The sequence below is a fragment of the Phocoena phocoena genome, chromosome 11, assembly GCF_963924675.1.
Source record: "Phocoena phocoena chromosome 11, mPhoPho1.1, whole genome shotgun sequence".
Lineage (NCBI taxonomy): Eukaryota > Metazoa > Chordata > Mammalia > Artiodactyla > Phocoenidae > Phocoena > Phocoena phocoena.
In genome coordinates, this window is record NC_089229.1 from 95,451,293 (window position 1) to 95,472,552 (window position 21,260).

The following is a 21,260-nucleotide window of genomic DNA, read 5'->3' on the forward strand; positions in this document are numbered from 1 at the left end:
TAATTCCTTCTCTGTCAAGTCTTTCCTGGATTCTTAGCTTTGCATAATTATACCTGCAGTGGAACCAGCAACCTAGTCACCAAGATAAATCCTCACACTCCAGCGTCACATGATCTTCTAATTCTACCTTCCCCTTCCCGGGCTCCCTGTGATCCGGCGCATCCGCCAAGGGGACAGTCTCCCTACAGACTTTTTAAACATGATTTTCTCACGAAAATATTTAGATTTAGAAAAATATTTAGAAAAATATTTCTCACGGGAATATATTTAGACACATGAAAAAAAAATTCGTTCTTTAAAATAATACGTGACTATAGCAAATATCTAAATGGTAAAGAAGACATAAAAAGAAAAACATTTCCTCTCTAATTCTACTTCCCAGAGTTAAATAAAATTACTCACTTAAAAGCTAAGTAGTATCCTATTATGTAACTGTACCATAGCATATTTAACAGTTACCTTATTATGGATATTTATCTGATTTGCTACAGTTATAAATAATGCTGCAGCAAATGTCTTGTATATGTCAAGGAAGTTCTTGAACTTTTTATTTTTCTCAATTTCCAGGAAAAGAAAGTCTAATCCTTCCCTAACTTTCCCATTTTTAGTACTTTGACCTCTCTACCCCTGCTCCTCAAATTTCATATACATAACAAATGTCAAAAAAGGGTTGGAAAAAGAAACATAACAAAACATGTAACACATAGCAAGAAACATTTGATGCCAAATTATCTGTGTATGGGAGAATGAGTTAATGTTTCAAAGAGGAAGGGAAAATACAGTTTTAATCCTGGATATTGCAAGGGTGGAAAGAAAGAAAAGGCTCAGTTGGAATTTACTGCCTTTAATTACATTTAAAGGAATGACTTTTAATTCTGACAGCTCAGGAAAATGGAATATAAGTTAAGAGTCATTTGGATTTTGGATATGTTAATTTAAGTCCTGACTTTGCTTCTTACTAATGATCTGTACTCAGAAATAGTCAATGCCTCTGAGTCAGTTTTCTCATCTGTAAAATAGGTTTAATAATAGTGCCTTATGGGATTGGGAAAAATTAAATGTGATAATGCATGCATAGCTGAATTCCTAGCACATTGTAAATATAATGTAATACATATATATATAGTATTATATATTTAGCTAGAAGACAAAAAAACCCTTTAATATCTAAATGTGAAATGTAGTGATCAAGCTGTAATCCTGAGTATGCGTTCTTTTTTTTAGCAATTAAAATATTTCATGGATAATATTTTTGCTTTCTTATTACTTTATGTGACAGAAAGTAGAGTACTTTGAGAAAAGTTTAATAGGCCAGAGGCTGAAATATATAAGAATTTGCAGAGGAATAATATGATTCCAGGAGGAAAAATGGAAAAAAATGGAAAAAAAAACGCCTCATGGCGTTTTTTGTCTTTGGGTGAGGATTATTCTATGAGGGGCAGAGGATGTGAACATTCTATACTGTGACCTGGTTAAGATTTGTTATAGAATTGTCAAGTGAACTGAAAAATATATATTTTTGAACAATATCCTTTATCCTTTGTATACTGTACAGTTTAAAAAGCATTTTCACATAAATGAGCTCATTTGATTCTTGCAGCAGCCTTATTGCGTGGGCAGGGCGAGCATCAGGATCTCATCTTCGCTAACCAAGATTCCATAGAACGAGGGCCTTGCACAAATTTATAAAGCTAGATCTTCTGATGTTTAGCCCAGAGTTTTCTCCGTTGCACGCTCGTTTTTCCCTTTCTACACTCAGTCATTCCACAAGCATTTACTGAACTCCGGGATGATATCAAGGTAACAGACTAACTTTGGCCCAACCCCATACCCCTTTCAAAGCTATCCCAGGGGAAAAAGAAGCCCATCAAAGACATTCCTGAGAAAACCGATGTTCATCTGCGTATAGAAGACAATGAAAAAAGGTCAGTGTGGCAGAATTAGCGTTGAACTGAAATTGACAGTTCCTGCGGCGCGAAACAGGGACTCTCCCGACAGACAGCAGGAGGGTGTCATCTCGGGTGGATGGCAAGCTGCACGGGGCCAAGTGGCGGGGTGGCGGCCGGAGGGCAGCGAGCGCGGTGTGCGTCCCCGGGGCCGCGGGAGGCGCGCGGCGTGTCCCCAGGGAGCGCGGGGCCGGTGGCGCGGCTCCTCCGGCGCAGCTCATCCCCGGCGGCGCGGCCCGCGGCGCGGCTCCTCCCGCTCCTCCTTAACCCGCGCGGGGAGGCGGCGGCGGCGGCGGCGGCCGGCCGGGCGGGCGGGGGCGGGGGAGGAGCGCCGAGCGCGGCGCGGAGGCCGGGGAGGAGCCGGGGCCTGCAGCGGAGCAGAGCGGAGCCCGAGCCCCGGCCGAGTCTTGACACCGTCCGTCCGCCTCCTGGTTCCCCGGGAGCCCGGACTGGCCGGAGCCCGAGCGGTGGAGGCGCGGGGAGCGCCACGCGCCGGCGGGAGCGGACGGGACGGGACCAGAGAAGAGGCGCGGCCGCCGCCGCAGCAGTGACGGGCGTCGGGAGCCGCGGCCTCCCGGCCCCAAGCTGCCCAGGCCAGCTCCGGGAGAGCGGGGAGTACGAGAACCCCACCCTCGGGGGCGCCCCAGGAGCGGAGGCGGGAGCGGGGACGGGAGCCACCTCTCCCCCGGCCGGAGAGATGACCCTTCGCGTTCGGGCGAGGGAAAGAAGAGACCTCTCTAGGGGACGAGTCTCTTCTTCCTAGAGGCGAGGAAGATCCCTGTACCGGCCCGGGGATGGAGCTCCCGAAGTAGAGGGGTTGATCCTTACCAAAGGCAGCGAGTGAGACCGCCCCGGCGAGCCTCCACTCCTCCAAACCCACTCTCCTCGGCTCTGGACTTTTGAGGCATAAAGGAAGGGGGATATGCCTATGGAGTAGACACCCTCCATCCCACCCACAGGGGAGAGGACTCCTTTTACACTCAGCGGCAGAGGACACTCCAGGGAGAGAAGAGGACTCAGCTCTCAGCCTTTCAGGAGAGGGGAAGAGCTCCCCCCCAACTTCCTTGTACCTAGACGGTGGAACAGGGCAGAGCCCCTCCGCTCAGATCTCCAGCGGACAGAAAGAGCCCTCCACTCCCTACAGATTCAGTTTGGGGGGGAGGGGGACTCCCCCAAGGGGGAGGAGACAACTCCCGGTTGGGAGAGGCTCCTCCCCTCGTCCCCAGGGTCACCGGCCGAGTGTGGGGACTGTGCCACCTTCCCCAGGTGGGACCGCCTTCTCCTCCCCCTCCCCCTCCCCCCGCTCCTCCTCAGGGGACCCAGTTCCCCTCCCCAGCTTGGGAGGCTCAGCCAAGTACAGGAAGAGCCACTGAGGATGAGACTCTTCATCTGCCTCTGAAGAGGGGAGTCCCTCCAACCCCAAACTCCAGTACCAAGTGGTCCTGTCCCTCTGCTGGGGGAGACTTGGAGACAGGTCAGTGCTTTCTTTCTTTCATCTTCTCTCTGTCATCTTTAGGTACTAGTGGGTGTAGGGGGCTGAGGTGGTGACTCTTGGGTTTCATTACTGGGGAAGGTAGAGTAACAACTCAGAACCTTCTGGGAAATGTGTTCTGAAGCTACTGGATTCAAGCCCTCATCTTGCTGCAGAGGCTCTGAGAAATGGGTTTCTTAGTGTTGGGGGACTAAAGGGATGGGATTCATTTGAGGTCCCTAGGGAAGCGTATGTCTTCATGCTGAGGGCAAAAGGATATCAGAAAACACTGTACCTTCAGCACTCCATCCACACAGTGTAATAATGATGGCAGGCCACGTCCCAGCCAGACTCCCGTGCCACTCTCCATCCTTGGGCCTTTCCATGCAGAGAGTGGGCTCCCACTAAAGTCGTGGTGGCATTTGGTGTCCTGGCCTTGTCTGGGGCTTCCGTTGGTATTACCTTTTCTTACCTTTAACCCTAGGTCACTTAATGACCACCAGAGCTGTTCTCTGCAGCCCACTGTGATTACTGCTCCCTCGACAAGAAAACCAGTCTGTCTCCACTCACCCTGCCTCCAGCACCAAGAGGCCACAGGGAAAATGGGGATCCCGTGTCCCGAGGCAAGAAGAAAGGGTGCAGGGGAATGCCAGCCCTGGGTTGAAGTTCTTCCCTGATGTTGGCCGGGTACCACTGCCCCAGTGCCCTACACCACTCCTGTCTTGCTGACGGTTCCCCAGGAAAAAGCAGATCCTGGAGAGGAGGAGAGGAGGGTTGCTGCCCAGCCTCCTTCCAGTCTTGCATCAAAATCAGTTGACTGGGGCTTCCCTGGTGGCGCAGTGGTTGAGAGTCTACCTGCCGATGCGGGGGACGCGGGTTCGTGCCCTGGTCGGGGAAGATCCCACATGCCACAGAGCGGCTGGGCCCGTGAGCCATGGCCGCTGAGCCTGCGCGTCCGGAGCCTGTGCTCCGCAACGGGAGAGGCCACAGCAGTGAGAGGCCCGCGTACTGCAAAAAAAAAAAAAAAAAAATCAGTTGACTGCCAGGGAGATTTGAGCCCCCAAGGAGTTTCCTTTCAGAAAAGCACCTAATAGTCTCACCCTTTGCCTTCCTGTTTCTTGTTCAATTATGGGTCTCTGGAACCTTGTATGTAAGTTTTCTTTCATAAGATAATAGCAGGAATCATCAAAGCCCAGACTGTCCAGAAAAGGCAAGAAAAAGGTGCCAGGAACTCCTTCTGGCTGAGGCTGGGCTATGGGTTTAGTAGTGCTCTGCCTTGCCACCTGGGATCCCTAGCTGGGTGCCTGCTTTCCTGCCTCACCTTTAGGAAACACCTCGTCTCCTGTAAGGGGCATTAGACCCCACAGAGAGTCTAAGTGGGAGGCTTCATCTTATTTGGGTTTTGATGTTTTCTCCATTCTCTGTCTGGGCATTGGGTGGACTGAGTCTCTAAGTACATCCACTGGGTCCTGGAAGTTACCTGTTAGTCATGGTCAGTGAGACAGGGCTCTAATTCAGGTTTGTATGGCTGTGCTGTAGAATGATGCGCGTCTGTTTCTTACTTCAGGTGGATGTGGCTCTATCCACATCCGTGCAAGGTGTGGGGACAGGTACGTGTGTGCTTTTCAGACTAAGCCTCCAGTTACCTAAAACTGTGCGTTTCTGGTAGGCCTCTGAGAGCAGGTGCCCCTGTGTGGGAACGTGGAGAGGGTGCTGGTGAGAATGCCCAGCTGGGAGGAAAGGCTTGGCCTGCGCTGTCCAGTGGGAGCCCCCGTGAATGGCTCTATGAGAGTCATCCCACGCAGCAGGGCAGCCCAGTCTCAGGCAAGGACCGCTTCTTCTAGGACTGATAAGAGAACTCCATTTCGGATGTTTCTGGTCTAAATAGCGTGAGGATCCTGGGTTCTTAACTCTAGAACCCCCTCCCCCATTTTTTGAAAAGAGCCAGCTCTGTGGAACAGCAGACTGTTTCTCACAAAGTACTTTACCGGATGCTGGAATGCTACTTGTTGGATGGCTCAGAGCGAGCTGGACCACAACACCTGCAGGTGTCTCACTGCCACACAGTGTAACTGGCCCTGCTGGGACTGAGTTTCCCTAGTTCTCCTTGCCTCCGTGGAATCAGTTAGAAGCATATGGCTATTGAGTTGGAGTAACTATGACTTAGAGGGTGCTATTTTCCAGGTCATGTTTTATGACTAGACCTAGTTCCCCCTGAAAAATAAGGGATGATATTCCCCCATTTCTTCATCCTGGGGAGTTTACTAGTCCTGGCATTGGTCAGTCCTGGGGCGACACTCCCCACAAAGGAAAAGTTTGAGATTCTGACATCCTGAAAACTATTGAGAACTCAGTGCGGGTGTAAACCACTGCAAGTTCGCTACTTCCAGGCTTACCTGTATGGTCTGTCCATTTTCTAATTTTCAGTTTCTAATATTCTCCTTTTTTTCTCATTCAAAAATGGTAATTGCTATACTTACATAACACTAGTGCTTTAAAAATTTTAACTCAAGGTAATCCTCCCAACCACCCTATGTAGGTACGGTTATCACCTCTGTTTTCCAATGGAGAAACTACAACACAGAGAGGTTAAGTAACTTGCCTGAGGTTGCACAGCCAGTAGGTAGTGAAGCCAGGATTGAAACCCAGGCAGCCTGGCTGGTAATCGGTAATGTGGCAGACTTAGCCACTGCTCTATTAGTTTCTGCGTTATGTACAGAGCAGGAGGTTATCATTCTTTAATGTCTGACCTTGGCACCATACAGAGAACAATTACTGATCTTTCAGAGAAAATGGGAAGAAAACTGTGCCTATTATTTTGGGTCTTATATGTCTCACCCAGGATCAGCCCCGCCCCCCCCCCCAACATAGAATGTCTTTCTGTTCTTCTCTGCCTTTCTCCCAATAGTGTGGTGTTCATTAGACGTTCCATGGATGTGATGGAGCCTGCCCTTTGGCTGCCTTTCCCAGTTTCTATGGGTATTTCCTTTCAGTCTTCCAGCTCGAAGAGAAGAATGTAGCCTGACTCAGGTTCTGCCCCAGCCCAGTGGCACGAGGCCCACCTGGAGAGAGAGGTCTGGGTAACTAGGTTGGTTGGACTGAGAAATGGAAGTACCTATTGTGTGCCTTTCTAATAATAGCCCTGAACATCAGCCTGGTGCCATTATTTTGGGGAGTGTGGAATGTGTGGCAGCCACTGGCTCTTTAAGCTTCTTTCACGTCCCTCCAGGAATGAAGCTTGGACAGTGTTTATGACTGCATCCCTTTTATTGATAGGGGGAAACTGAGGCAGGAAGATTTCAGGGAGCAAGGGGCGGTTCGGGACCTTTCGTGAGTTAATGTCAAGGTTCGGAATGGAATCAAGGAACCTCATTCTCTGAGGTTCCACATACTGGGCTGCCCTTCAAGAATGGGGAAGTGATGGGGGTGAGGAAATGGGATGGGTTTAGGGAGAATGGTGCTGAGAGATCACAAGGATCTTTCGCTGTGTCTATCGGAAGGTATTTTGAGTGCTGGGGCGGTATCTGGAGGGCTGGCTGGGAGGGTGCTGGAGAAAGGTTAAATTTAACCTCAGTGTCCTAACCTGGTACTGGGGAAGTGCTAGGGAAGGGCATAGAACAAGTAGCAAAAGGCCAAGGGTGCTTCGCTTTCCGGAATTCACGGTGATTGGCACTGCCAAATGGGTTCTGTAAACCACGTTGATTGTACTCTCGTGTCCCTCCCTGTCCAATGTCTGGAGAGTTTCAAATGAAATGCGCCCTGAAGGCTTCTGTGTACTTAAGGTGAGACTTCCCAAGGAGCTTTAGCAGGAAACAATAGGGAATAGGGTAAAACTTCCTTACAGACCCAGGAGAACCCTGGTCATCGTGAACCCGCTCATCGCCATGTCACCGTTCAGCTGGGATAACCCAGCTACAGGACCAGGTGGCTGCCCATCACACCCTGCTTTACCCCAGAAGCTGTGCTGCTTTGACTTAGTAAAGCGCTAGGAGGTCTGAGGCTTCCTGGAATGCGTAAATGTCCCTATTAGTTTCCAAGTTTCCGTGGTTTTAGGGCAAGATGGTGGTGGTGGGATGGCAAGGAGAGTGGTGGGGAGAGGAGCTAAGGATGAAGGGGAAACCCCATCGTGGTGCTGTTTCTGAACAGGGCCTTTAAAGTTTTTTCTCCTGTCAAGCAATTCTTGGGTTGCAGTTGGGTCTCACGCTGCCCAAGCCCCCGAGGCGCTAAGGTGTTTCCTCGAGCCTTCGGGAGTGGGCGTGTTGCTGGGCAGGGGACGTGCGCGTGCTTGCAGAGACTGCGTGGGTGGGGAACTTGGGGAATTGGGAGATGAGTGAGAATGCTGACCCTTCGGAGAATGTCTCCAGGGGAGAAGAGTCTCTAACTAGAAGAGGGAGCCAATAGCCTGAAAGATGTGTTGGAGGCGGAGACTGGGGTAGGCAGGCATATCTGCGATTGAGCTTCTAACTACAAAGTGTGTGGATGTGTGTGTAGTTGTATGTAACGCTGGTGCGTATTATCTGGGTGTGGATTTAGAGGTTATATACGGAATAGGTTTTCTGTCCAGGATTCTGAGGCATGTTAGCCTTGGACGCCTCGATGGACCCTCAGCAGGGGTCCGAGGAAGAAATCCTAGCTGGAATCTGGCCGGCTGTGCAGGCACGAGCCGGTCAGGCAGCGAGCGCTTGAGGGGTGGCTGGCATCGACCCCAGGGGAGAGCCAAATGGCTACCAAGTGGTTCCTGCCAGCCTTTCCAGATTCTGCGATACAGATCTCACCCACCGTTCTTCACCTTCCCCCACCGAGACGTCACTCTAGCTGTACCTCTCCGCCTGCAAGAGCGCCCAGGCTGCGTGGGTGGCAGCCGGGCGTGCAGACAGCAGGCGTGGGCGGGTTGGCAGCGTCAGGAGTTTGCATGGAGGTGCAGCGAGCGTGCGTGCCAGGCCGGGAAGGAAGGAGAGAGGAGGAGGGCGGGAGAAGGGGAGCTAGCCCTTAGCCCCAGAGTGGTTATTTTTAGCCCGGAGATCTGATTGTTACCGGTGAGCGCGCAGCTGGGTGTCTCCCTGGCTCGGTGCAGCAGGGCAGGCCGAGAGGTGGGAGGGCCTTGCCAATGACTTCTTCCCGGTGTCGGTGTCTGTGGGCGGGAGCTCGCCAGGGGGAGCTTTAAAGGTGCCAGGGCAGCTGTGCTCGGGCTCCGTTCGCTCTGTGTGTGACTCTGTGCCCTACGGGTAACGTTATAACGTGTATCTCATTGTGATCTCTGGTCGTGAGCCACTGTTGGTGTGTCTGTCTTGCATCTGTGCTTGGCTGGTTGTCACATGTAACTTATGTTGGGAAGTATGTAATATGCCTCATGTGCACGCGTATGTGCCATAAGGGTGAGCACTGGTATGGAACTGACATGATACATCTTTAGAAGTGTTGGTGTGTGCTTCATTAGTGTATACTTGTGTTTACTCTGTTTTTCTTTGCACATTCACCCGTGCTATCTATCTGTGGATGTTGAATGTACATGTAATAAGCATCACATAATTGGAGAATAGACTTCGGCTGATTTTACCTATTTATTGTATTTTATTTTTAAAATTTATTTCTACATAGTTTAAAAAAATTATGTTATAGGGCTTTAAGTGAGAAGAATTGAGGGAATAGCTCAGTTTGGTGGGCGGTTTGATCTCCTTTTTAGTCCTGTGCGAAGGGAGAGGCCTCTTGGCCGTGTTCCACGTGAAGATGTAGAATAAGTACCAGTCTACCACCTGGTAGGTAGCTGGTGACATATCCGTTTGGGGGTTCTGGTAACACCTGGTCGAGGGCTATCCCAGGGGAGGAGTCTTCTACAGGAATTAGAGTGGGAAGAACCTCTCCTTCCCTTAAAGCCCTAGGATTTGTGTATCACTTGCCACCAGTAACCACAGGTAATATTTGTCTATTCTGTTTTCCTCTTCTCTACAGAACCCAGAAGTACCATGGCTTCTGACCTAGAGAGTAGCCTCACCTCCATAGACTGGCTCCCCCAGCTGACCCTCCGGGCTACCATTGAGAAGCTTGGGAGTGCCTCCCAGGCTGGGCCTCCAGGCGGCAGCCGCAAGTGTCCACCAGGCTCACCCACAGATCCTAACGCCACCCTGAGCAAAGATGAGGCAGCCGTCCACCAGGATGGCAAACCCCGATACAGCTACGCCACCCTCATCACCTATGCCATCAACTCCTCTCCAGCCAAGAAGATGACCCTCAGTGAGATTTACCGCTGGATCTGTGATAACTTCCCCTATTACAAGAATGCTGGCATTGGTTGGAAGGTGGGACGGCTTCTATACCCTGAGATGATTCTTAGCCTTGACGACCTTTTCCTCTACTTTTATTTCTTCCTATAACCTGGTCCAGTTCACTCTGAGCGTCTCAGAGATGTGTGAACTTAAAAATCTCAAATCTCCCATGCGTCACTTTTTTTCCAGAGTTGAACAACTTCCATAAGGTGTATCGGGGAAACGCCAGGGATACCGAGCCACTAAGTATAGTTACGGGGGCAACAGGACGCTGACGCGTATCAGACCTTCTTATCCTCTGGTTCATTTCACAGATATTTATTGCCACTCTACTCTGTTGAAGTCACGTGCAAAGCGTGGCATTGCTCCATCCTACCTAGAGGTAGCATCTCATCAGGTTTGCAGAGCTTCATTCCACATAGTCAGCATCTTTTGAAAAATTGTGTGCGAAGAAAAAGAGTAACATAATTAGGTTCTTCCCCAACAGCTCATCCACCATGCAAGGAAGGAGAGGATACGTTGTTTGGCTGGAGATAAAGGAAAAAGGGGCCTCCTCTTCCAAGCAAAGAAGGAAGACTGATATTCTCAGTCCTTTGGAGCAATCACTCGCTTGCCAGTTGTTGAGTAGGAATGGGGATTTAATGTAGGTCTGTCACTCTGTAAATCACCGACTGACGTACAGACCAGATGATGAGCTGGAGACTGTTGAAAGCATTTAGTGTTTCCTTTAGAAATATGTTCCTGCTAGCTGCCATAGCCTCCAACCACCTCATCCAAGACATGTAGCAACGATATTTCTTTCCTCCAAGTGTGACCATTCCATGGGCTGTTGAGAAGACAAAGGCAAAGTGTGCCTTGTTTCACTCATAATTTATATTTTGTTATCATTTACATCATCAGTTTTTGCTTTTTTTTTTTTTCCCCTTGGCCACACCACTCGACCTGTGTGATCTTAGTTCCCCGAGTAGGGATCAAACCCACGCCCTTGGCAGCGAAAGCTCGAGTCCTAACCACTGGACCGCTGGGGAATTACCACATCATCAGCTTTAAACATTGTTCTTTCACTACTGATAGAATGAATTAAGGAACTGGGCAGATGTGATTTTTTTTTAATTGAAGTATAGTTGCTGTACAATATTATGTAAGTTATAGGTGTACAATATAGTGACTCACAATTTTTAAAGGTTATACTCCGTTTATAGTTATTATGAAATATTGGCTGTATTTCCCATATTGGACAATATAGCCTTGCAGCTTATTTTATACACAATAGCGTGTACCTCTTACTCCCCTATTCCTATATTGCCCCTACTCCCCTCTCCCCACTAATAACCACTAGTTTGTCCTCTATGTCTGTGAATTTGCTTCTTTGTTGTTTTATTCCCTAGTTTGTTGTATTTTTCAGATTCCACATGTTAGCGATATCGTACAGTATTTGTCTTTCTCTGTCTGACTTATTCCACTAAGCGTAATGCTCTCCAAGTCCATCCATGTTGCTGCAGATGCAAAATTTCATTCTTTACTATGGCTGAGTAGTATTCTGTGTGTGTGTGTGCGTGTGTATGTATGCACACACCCCACATCTTCTTTATCCATTCATCTATCGATGGACACTTAGGTTTGGGCAGATGTGATTTTGAGGCATTTATATACCTGTTGTTAGTTGGGTGGAAAGATTGAAAAACTATATAATCAGCTTTCTAGAAGCACCTGATAGTCAGATTTACAGCCATTACCTCTCATCAATTTAATTGCTTCCTTTTTCTTATCTCATTGCTCTTGCTATCTGATAGGTAATTTCCTCCATCAGTATAGTTAAGAGGTGCTTTGTTCACCCTGATGCTGGAACTTTAGTGTGTGTTATATCCCTTCGTGTCCCTCTGTGCACTACTGGAAAATTTTCTGCTTTGCACGATGCTCAAATCTAACTTGCTTCTCTGCTTCCCCAGAATTCAATTCGGCACAACCTTTCTCTCAACAAGTGTTTCCGGAAGGTGCCCAGACCTCGGGATGATCCTGGGAAGGTGAGATTCTGTTGTAAGCGGTGAAGGGAGGGGAGGAAGGAGCGAGAAGTAGTTGACAGCTTAGAGTCCTATGGCTGTTTTAAGTACCCAGAAGAGGAAATCATGTTAATTAGAGGAGCAGCTTTATTTTTTTCCTCAAAGGAAGAGCTTGGTTATCAAGCTGGTGGGTCCCCATGAGAGTGAATGACTAAGGAAGACTGAAATTTTTTTTAAATAGAAATATTTATTTAAAAAATGGACCTTGATGCCCCTTTTTTGTGCATGGTGCTCTTTCTAGATGTAAAAGGTGGGCTTAATAACCTTTGTAGGAGTTTTTCTGTATAAAAATCCCATGATTTTACCTTCAAAAGGGAGAAGGGATAGATCATCCTCTTTGTCTGACAGCTGTGGATGCTGAAGTCCAAGAGAGTTTTGCCTCAGATCACGTGGAAGGGAAGGGTTGGTCTGGACATTTCCAGCTCTTTGAACTAGATGCTGTGTTCTGTCCCTCTAGAATGATCGAGGCCTCGGTGAGCTGTTAGGACAAATGTAGTCCTCAAAAATAGCTGGTTCCCTCAGGCTTACAGTCCTGTGAATTTACAGTTATTTTTCTTTTCTTTCTTTTTTTAATGTTCCAGATAGATGATCTTCTTTAATGTTAATGTTATTTATTTATTTTTTAAAATTGAAGTATAGTTGAATTTCAGTCCAGTTATATTTTAAAAAATATAACTCCTATTTTATGTGAAAATCTCTTCAAATGTCTACTTTTCCAAAGGTGGGAATTTCCATATATAATGATTTTTTTTTTCTTTATGGGGATGGGTTCTTCTTCTAGGGCTCTTATTGGACAATCGATACCTGCCCTGACATCTCCCGAAAGAGAAGACACCCTCCCGATGATGATGTAAGTCTCCACCTCAATGAGATGCCATTTATGAGCCAGCTGCTCCTTCCACATCTTTGCCTGCTTTTTCAGTCATTTCCTAAATTTGGGGCCAAGGTCAAATACCAGCAGGTGTGGAACTATTGGTCTTGGGAGGATGTTTAGCATCTGCTTATAGATTTCTCTTCTTTCACAACCCTCAGCTATCCCAGGACTCACCAGAACAGGAGGCAAGCAAGAGCCCACGGGGAAGCGTTCCAGGGAGTGGAGAAGCCTCACTGCCTCCTGAGGGGAATCCTCAGATGCCACTTCAGAGCCCCACGTCTATCGCCAGCTACAGCCAGGTAGGAGGTGGAAGTGGCAGGGGATATAGGGATGGATGGATGGATGGATGGATGGATGGATGGTTGAATAGATTCATATATCTGTTGGTTCAAAATTATGTGTTGAGTATCTGTGCTATGGTAGGCAGATAAATTGGGAAAGAAGGAGAAAGGGAAAGAGGGAAGCTGAGAGAGAGATGGAGAGAGAGAGACGACAAAGTTTTAAGAAAGATCAGAAAAAAAGTGGTGAGAAGACAAGAAAGAGAGCCAAAAGGTTATGAGAAAGGAAAGATGACTATGGATGTAGCACAGGAAAAGGGCGAGAAGCTACAGCAAGATAGGAACGAATGAGAAGAGAAGGAGAAAATGATGCTCATTCGTTGAAAAGGTGGGAGAGGATGAAGAGGACAGGCAGAGAACTTGGTGTCCACTAAGGGGTTGTATTGGTCCCTCACGTAGGACATGTATCGAGTCTTTCTTACCTCTTGCTGCAGGGCACAGGGTCTGTGGATGGCGGAGCAGTGGCAGCAGGGGCTCCAGGCCGAGAGAGCACCGAGGGTCCCCCTCCCCTGTACAACACCAACCATGACTTCAAATTCTCCTACTCAGAGATCAATTTTCAGGATCTAAGCTGGTCCTTCCGCAACCTCTACAAATCCATGCTGGAGAAGTCCTCTTCCTCCTCTCAGCATGGTGAGTTTGGAGTGGGGAGGGGAGCAGAGACGTCCTTGGGTTTTTGAACAGATGGGGACATTCTCTTCTTTCCCTCTTTTTCTTACTCGTAACACAAGGAGAGGTTGATCACTGGTCAGGGAAAGCATGTCATGAGCCACAACTGCGTGGAGTCAGAGCTCTTCTGGCTTAGTTCTGAAGGACAGCTGTTTCAAGAGGCGAGCTGGGTCATTAGTTTCAGTAAGTGAGTTGGAGGAATCCCCCATCTATTCGAACTAAGGGCCATGATTTTATGGCTGCCAGCAAGTCATTCTGAGGATGGCCACTAGGGGACAGCAGTAGTTTCCTTTTCCTAAGAATCCCTGCGTTTCACTGTGAGGACAATTTAATTTTATTTTTTAACGTATTTATGTTAATTTTTATTAGGAACAATTTCAAACAGATGCAAAAATAGAGAAAATAGTATAATAAACCCTCATATTTTCATTGCCCAACTTTACCAGTTACCGATGTTAAGCTTGTTTTGTTTACCACCCAGCTTTTCTTTTAAATGGAGGAATTTAATGCACATCGTTCTACTTGCAAATACTGGTTCAGTATGCATCCTTAATGATGAAGACTTTTCTTTTAGCTATGCATTGCCATGATGACTCCTAACACAGTAAATAATGCTTCCTTAATATCAGTTTATATCTCATCCATACTCAAATTTCCCAAATTACCATATGAGAATGATTTGAAGCCGTTATTGGGAGACGTTTTTTGTTTTTTTGTTTTTTTTTTTTTGCGGTACGCGGGCCTCTCACTGTTGTGGCCTTTCCAGTTGTGGAGCACAGGCTCCGGACGCGCAGGCTCAGCGGCCATGGCTCACGGGCCCAGCCGCTCCGTGGCATGTGGGATCTTCCCGGACCGGGGCACGAACCCGTGTCCCCTGCATCGGCAGGTGGACTCTCAACCACTGTGCCACCAGGGAAGCCCCTATTGGGAGACTTTTTGAGAGATTGTCTTGTTCAGTGCTCTGTGATTCCTGTTTCTTAAATTTTTATTTTATTTTTACTTTTTATTTTTTTGCCACACCACATCGCTTGCGGGATCTTAATTCCCCGACCGGGGTTTGAACCCACGCCCCCTGCAGTGGAAGCGCGGAGTCCTAACCGTTGGACCACCAGGGAATTCCCCTAAATTTTTAAAAAGAATTTAGAGGTAGGGATGAAGTCAGGATTTTAGGTGAATCATGAAATCTTGTTCTGTCCAGTGGCCTTGGATAGGCGGTCGGAGATTAATGGAATGATAAAAAGTGGTTAGGGGCTTCCCTGGTGGCGCAGTGGTTGAGAGTCCACCTGCCAACGCAGGGGACACGGGTTCGTGCCCCGGTCCGGGAGGATCCCACATGCCGCGGAGCGGCTGGGCCCGTGAGCCATGGCCACTGAGCCTGCGCGTCCGGAGCCTGTGCTCCGCAACGGGAGAGGCCACGACAGTGAGAGGCCCGCATACCACAAAAAAAAAAAAAAAAGTGGTTAGGAGTCACTTTGGGGAAAATTGTCTTAATTGTCATTTATTGTCTTTTATATCCCAGGGGATTCCTATCTAGAGTTGTGTTGCTAGATTGCAGCATTTGCTTGAGAAACGAGTCCAACTCAGGTGATTTGGTTGATTGGAAGCAGGGAGCTTGGAGGGCTCCCAGAAACAAAGGGAAAAAATTAGATGGAGCGAGGACAGCAGACAGTTCACTCAAGTTTAATCACGGCTGAAGGCTGAAAGCCCGGGTCTCCATCTCGAGCTCTTCCCTGCCCCATCTGTTTGAGAAATTCATCCGTCCCCACTCTACTGCGTACCCAGACTCCGTTTTTCGTAGTGACTGCAAGAGGCAGAAGCGTGTAGGACAATAAGGAAAAGGAGAGAACAGAGGCCCATGGCTTTGTTTTATTTATAATTTGCTTTTGGAACTTTACCTGATGTCCGATGTCTTTTGAAACTGTGATTCCAGGACTACATCCCAGATCCTTGAAAAATAGCATGAAAAGGTGCATGCTGACCTTTTGGCTAAAATTTCAGCGGTTGTCGGTGCTGTCGAGGGCCTCCGTCTGTCGGTTATCCCTGCCGGGGCGGGGGAGGAAGGGGGCCCAGGGGACCCTGCTGTCCCAGAACGTCCCGTCTCCAGCCAGTGGACGTCCTGAGCGATGCGTTGCCCCGCTCACGTACCCGCTTCCCCCCCGCCCCCGCCCCTCCCCGCAGGCTTTTCGTCTCTCCTGGGGGACCTGCCGCCCTCTAACAACTACTACATGTACCAGCAGCCGCCGCCGCCGCCTCCGCCTCCGCCGCCGCCTCCGCAGCCGCAGCCGCCTCCGCAGCCGCAGCCGCAGCAGGCACCCGCCCAGGGCCCCTCCAATGTGGGCGGTGCGCCCCCCCTGCACACCCCAAGCCCAGATGGTTGTGCCCCACCAGGGGGGAAGCAAGCGGGGGCCGAGGGCTACGGGCCGCCCCCTGTGATGGCCATGCACCCACCCCCGCTGCAGCACGGCGGCTACCACCCTCATCAGCACCATCCCCCCACCCACCCTGCCCAGCCGCCGCCGCCGCCGCCGCCGCCACAGGCACAAGGCCAGGCTCCCATCAACAGCACTGGCTTTGGTGAGTAGGGAGGGTGCAGGGAGACCCTAGAGGACTGCGGGTTGAGCCCCCTGTTCTGACTCTGGCAGGAGGTGCGGCTGGTTAGGAAGTTTAACAGCGGGTCTTGTAGCCTCTCTCCCACGAGAGCTCGTCTGAGCCACAGAGGTTGCTGCTAAGAGCTCTGTATTAGAGAATTCTTGGATAAATTGGGATGGTTTTCCATATTCTTTTGCCCATGAGCTTGGCTGTCTGTAATTAAAGCATCGATAGCTTTGTTTGTCCTAAATCTCCAGGGAGGGAGAGTCCAAAATTATCTCGGTCATGCAGCTGATAACCTGCGGAGACGCAAGAATCTTGCATTCAGTAGCCAGTCTGCTGTCAGTTGGCGGCTCTCTTACCCCTCACTCTGTCTCATTACCACGCCCCCCTCTTTACAGCCTTTCCTCCTGACTGGTGCTCCAATATTGACTCCTTAAAGGAAAGCTTCAAGATGGTGAACCGGCTCAACTGGTCCAGCATTGAGCAGTCACAGTTCTCAGGTTAGTGATCAAAGGATGGTGCCTGGAGGGAAGAGGGATATAGCGGAAGTGGAAAAACCCAGTGGAAACCGGAAGCAGGAGGGGATGGTTAAGTGAAGCTTGAGGGTGGAGGATTTCACGTCACACAAGGTGGATAATATTGATGCTCTCTTCAAGTTAGTTTTAATTAATTTCTGCCTTAATGCAAAATATGACAGTGGTTCATTCCACTGAGTTTTATCTTCGGGAGAACAGGACTCTCAGGAACTCATCACCCTGGACCACTATTTTGTAGTTTTGTCACCATTTACTGACCCTGTGACCACGGCTAATTCACTCAGTCACTTTGAAACTTACTCATCAGAAAGATGGAAATTATAATAAGAATTTACTAAGGAACCAAATGTAAAATAGGTAGCTAGTGGGAAGCAGCCGCATAGCACGGGGAGATCAGCTCGGTGCTTCGTGACCCCCTAGAGGGGTGGGATAGGGAGGGTGGAGGGAGACGCAAGAGGGAGGGGATATGGGGACATATGTATACGTATAGCTGATTCACTTTGTTATACAGCAGCAACGAACACACCACTGTAAAGCAATTATACTCCAACAAAGATGTTAAAAAAAAAATTAAAAAAAAGAAAAGAATTTAGTAAGGAAGAAATGGAATGAGAGTTTGAAAATGTAGGCCTCTAGCGGATGTCAATTTTTGGTAGCGCACGTAATCAGCCGTGTTGGTTGGCCGTGTAGTCGGAGCAGTGAGTTGGGTATAGAGCCGCTAGGGGCACTGGGGCATCCGCAAGGCTAGCCTTTCTTGCTGCTCTGTTTGCAGAGCTGATGGAGAGTCTGCGGCAGGCAGAGCAGAAGAACTGGAGCCTGGACCAGCATCACATTGCCAATCTGTGTGACTCCCTCAACCACTTCCTCACTCAGACTGGTCACGTGCCCCCCCAGGGGGGCTCCCACCGGCCACCCGCCCCCGCCCGCATCGCTGATTCCTGTGCCCTCACTAGTGGCAAGCAGGAGCCAGCCATGAACCAAGGTACCGCACAAAGCAAGCTGCCAAGGAGGTGGAGACTGGATGATGAAAAGGAAGGGGGACGAGAAGGGCAGAAGAGAACTGAGAAACATCAGCTTATGAGCAGTGATCCAAATGCCAAAGAAATAGACCGTATGATTCCTTTTAGATCTTGATCTGGGAGGTCAGGGTTACTGAAGAAAAGGGAGGAGAAAGTCCCTGTTCCCAATTTGTGTCTCAGTAACCCTTCCCTGGATCGTAATTAGGTGGAGTTGTGATTCTCTACAGTTATATGGTTTTCAAACTGGTGAAGTAAGAGTCAATGATCACGGTTCCATATTTGTCATCCTTCTGATAGCTGTGATATTGAACTCCACTAGTATCGGATCCCTTTGTGCCCTAAGTGGTGAGGACTGATAGCTTCTGCAGAAAGCCTTGATGCCCACAGGAGCTACAGAACAGAGCGGGGAAGGGAGAAGAGATGAAGGGGAGGAAGAGTACTTTTTTCTCCCTCTCTGTCTGACTCTGCTTCCTTGAATACAATGGTCCCACTCACTTAACTCTTGTCTTGCTTTGGCAGTGAACTCTTATGTGCACCCTCAAGCCCCCCACCTCTACCCGGGTCCGTCACCAATGTACCCACTTGCCACCCAGGACTCAGCAGGATACAATCGCCCAGGTAAGAGCCAGGAAGCTTGTTTCACCACCAGCGAGTCGTTTGGCTTTCCTATGGCTCCGAACCTGCATTCTTGGCTCTTTTCCCTGCACCTGCTGGGAGGGGGTGAGCCTTCCTGATTCTCAAGGCTGGAGGGTGGTCCACCTGCTGGGGAGGTGTATGTCATGGGAGACTAAAGAAGACCGACTTACTTTAAAATGAGCTCGTGCCTGCAGTGATGAAAGGAAGTAGAAGCATGGCTATAAACAAAAGATAGACGTGTAGAACATTTACGCCTGGCTTCGGAATCTAAGTGGGAGGTACACTCAGACAAATGACATGAACATGTTATGCAAATGTACCTGCTTTGTGCCCACATCTGCTTTCTTGTCTTCCTGACCTCTAGTATCAGGGTTCTGGGATTGAACTACCTCTGATGGTGAGAGTAGGTGGGGAGACCCTAAATTGCCATAAATACTGCAGAACGAACAGATCCTTCACCTTTAAGTGCATTTGAGAAAAATCACTATTATCATGCCGCCTAACCACAGTGTTTTCAACTTTGGAGGTGATGTTCATCTCTTTGTCCAAGTATTCCTTTTCCGTGTGATTTATATACAAATTTCTGTATTGCTATTTCATGTAATAGTATATTCTGTATGTTTTTTGGTCATTATTATGTAGTCTTCCTAAATATAATTTTTTTTTTCTTTTTTTTTTGTTTCTTGGCCACGCATCGTGGCTTGCGGGATCTTAGTTCCCCGACCAGGTATCACACCCGGGCCCTTGGCAGTGAAAGCGCAGAGCCCTAACCACTGGACCACCAGGGGAGTCCCCATGAGTATAATTTTTTTTTTTTTTTTTTTTTTTTATAAATTTTATTTATTTGTTTTGGCTGCGTTAGATCCTCTTTGCTGCCCACGGGCTTTCTATAGTTGCAGGAGCAGGGGCTTCTCACTGCAGTGGCCTCTCCTGCTGTGGAGCACGGGCTCTAGGCACACCGGCTCAGCAGTTGCGGCTCACAGGATTAGTCGCTCCGCGGCATGTGGGATCTTCCCGGACCAGGGCCTGAACCCATGTCCCCCGCACTGGCAGATGGACTCCCAACCACTGCGCCACCAGGGAAGCCCGAGTATAATTTTTAATGGCCGCATACCGTGACATTGCCATGTGGCCTAGTTTACTCTGAGTCTTTCCTGAGATCTCACTGAAGTGGTGGCCGGAAACAAAAATAACTCTGGGCTGATGAGGACCATAGTTTCCCCAGACCTTCCCCACGGTGGTGTTTGGGGTTGACCACCATCCGTCAAGATGGATAGAACGGCTTCCCATCCACTCTCCTTTTAATCTCCTTCTCTCTTCCCACAGCACACCACATGGTCCCTCGGCCGCCAGTTCCACCTCCTGGGGCCAATGAGGAGATCCCCGATGACTTCGACTGGGACTTGATTACCTAGTGCATCTGAGAGCCTGGCCATCAGCCCAGGGCTGGGTGGTGAAGTCTGGCAGTGGGGAAAGCACAGTCCCAGCCCATCCCTTCCGCCCTTGCCTGTATATAGATATATAGCCTCTTTTTTTTTTTTTCTTTCTCTGCCAGAGAAGCCACCGCAAGATGCTGCCGAAGATAACCCCCTCTTTTCTGCCTCATTCTTCCTCTTCCTTCTTGTTTTTTTCCTAATTCTTTTATTATTATTCTTATTATATTATTATTATTATTATTGGTTACATGCTGTCTCCGGTCTCCTGTCCCTCCACCATGGACCACGTCCACCTCTTGCTAATTTAAAATCATCTGGCTGGAAGGTGAGGCCATGAGAGCCGCAGAGAAGGGTCTCAAACTTTGATTTCCTTTTCGTTTTGGGAAAGTCAGCGCTAGTCCCACCTTTCAGCCCCACGTTGTTTTCTGTGGATATCCATTGGATCCAGGACTGGAGAAGCCACGTTATCAAGTAGAAGGGATCTAAAACACTGCTTGGCAACCATGAATTTGCAGGTTTTACTCAATGGTGCTAATTTTGTCCTCTGAGCTCTTCCTTGTCCCTTTATCTCTCCAATCCTACTTCTGCTGACCCTCATTCCCCATCAAGGGCGAGCGTGATGGTGGTGGCGATAAAATCCTAGTGGAATAGGAGGTCTGGGTTGGGTCGGGTAGAATATCGTAGAGGGGTGATGGAATATAAAACAGTCAGAAATTGCGTCTGTGCTACTCTGTCAGATAAACTGCCATTGGCTTATTCCTGGCCTGTTCTCTGTAGGAGACAGAGTCGGGCTTAGCCAGAACTCTGCTTCTCTGGTGGAAATGAGGACAACTCTTCAGCATAAGGTTCAGCTTTTTGGAGATGGTTTCAGTTGAACCATTCTGACTTTTTAAACATCATTTTCTCTGGAAATCAACTGTGGCTTTTATTTGCATTTACCAATTATCCTTTCACCCCCTTATCTCATTCAGCAAATATTATTTTGTCCTCCTTTAGTTGTCTACTCATCTCTTCCACCCATGGTATTTTCTTCCCCCATTTTCTGGCATTCTCAAGAAAGGAGAGTAACCCATTACTCCTTGTAGTCTCACCACAGCCTAGGGCAAGACGGGAATCTCTTTCCCACCCATCATAGCAGAACCAAACCTACAGTACTGGTGGCAGGAGGGTGCGGGGAGGAGAGGGGAGCTGGCATAGACATGGGTGGAGAATATTTCAGTTATTTGACAATGTAGGCAAATGCTTCTCTTGGAATCCAGATCATTGGGGCTGAGGCTTTTGCAATCAGGCTTTTGAGGGGTGAAGGGGAATAAGTAACCTAAAGCAAAGAGTTCCATGAGGGCCAAGGGAGACCGCCCCCGCCCAGAGAAAGGTACAGGGATAACTTAACCTCCTTTAACAAGGAGTGGCCATGATTTAT

At 48.7% G+C, this 21,260-nt stretch overlaps 1 protein-coding gene across 1 annotated transcript; it reads left to right on the forward strand.

Moving 5' to 3' along the window:
• Positions 1-2,863: 2,863 nt before the first annotated feature.
• Positions 2,864-20,566, forward strand: FOXJ2 (forkhead box J2). The gene is made up of 11 exons (XM_065886552.1): positions 2,864-3,420; positions 9,367-9,713; positions 11,630-11,704; positions 12,522-12,590; positions 12,773-12,913; positions 13,387-13,585; positions 15,800-16,195; positions 16,612-16,713; positions 17,522-17,731; positions 18,288-18,386; positions 19,731-20,566. Exons 2-11 carry the CDS (start codon positions 9,381-9,383, stop codon positions 19,817-19,819), a joined length of 1,713 nt encoding a protein of 570 aa, XP_065742624.1. The 5' UTR covers positions 2,864-3,420; positions 9,367-9,380; the 3' UTR covers positions 19,820-20,566.
• The last annotated feature ends 694 nt before the right edge of the window (positions 20,567-21,260 follow it).

What these genes read in the sequence shown, in the direction of transcription:
- FOXJ2 (XM_065886552.1), top strand. Translation starts at nt 9,381, where the DNA reads ATGGCTTCTGACCTAGAGAGTAGCCTCACCTCCATAGACTGGCTCCCC. An exon ending in CTATCGCCAGCTACAGCCAG is followed by an intron (nt 12,914 to 13,386) that starts GTAGGAGGTGGA and finishes CTCTTGCTGCAG; the next exon opens with GGCACAGGGTCTGTGGATGG. An exon ending in CTCTTCCTCCTCTCAGCATG is followed by an intron (nt 13,586 to 15,799) that starts GTGAGTTTGGAG and finishes CCCTCCCCGCAG; the next exon opens with GCTTTTCGTCTCTCCTGGGG.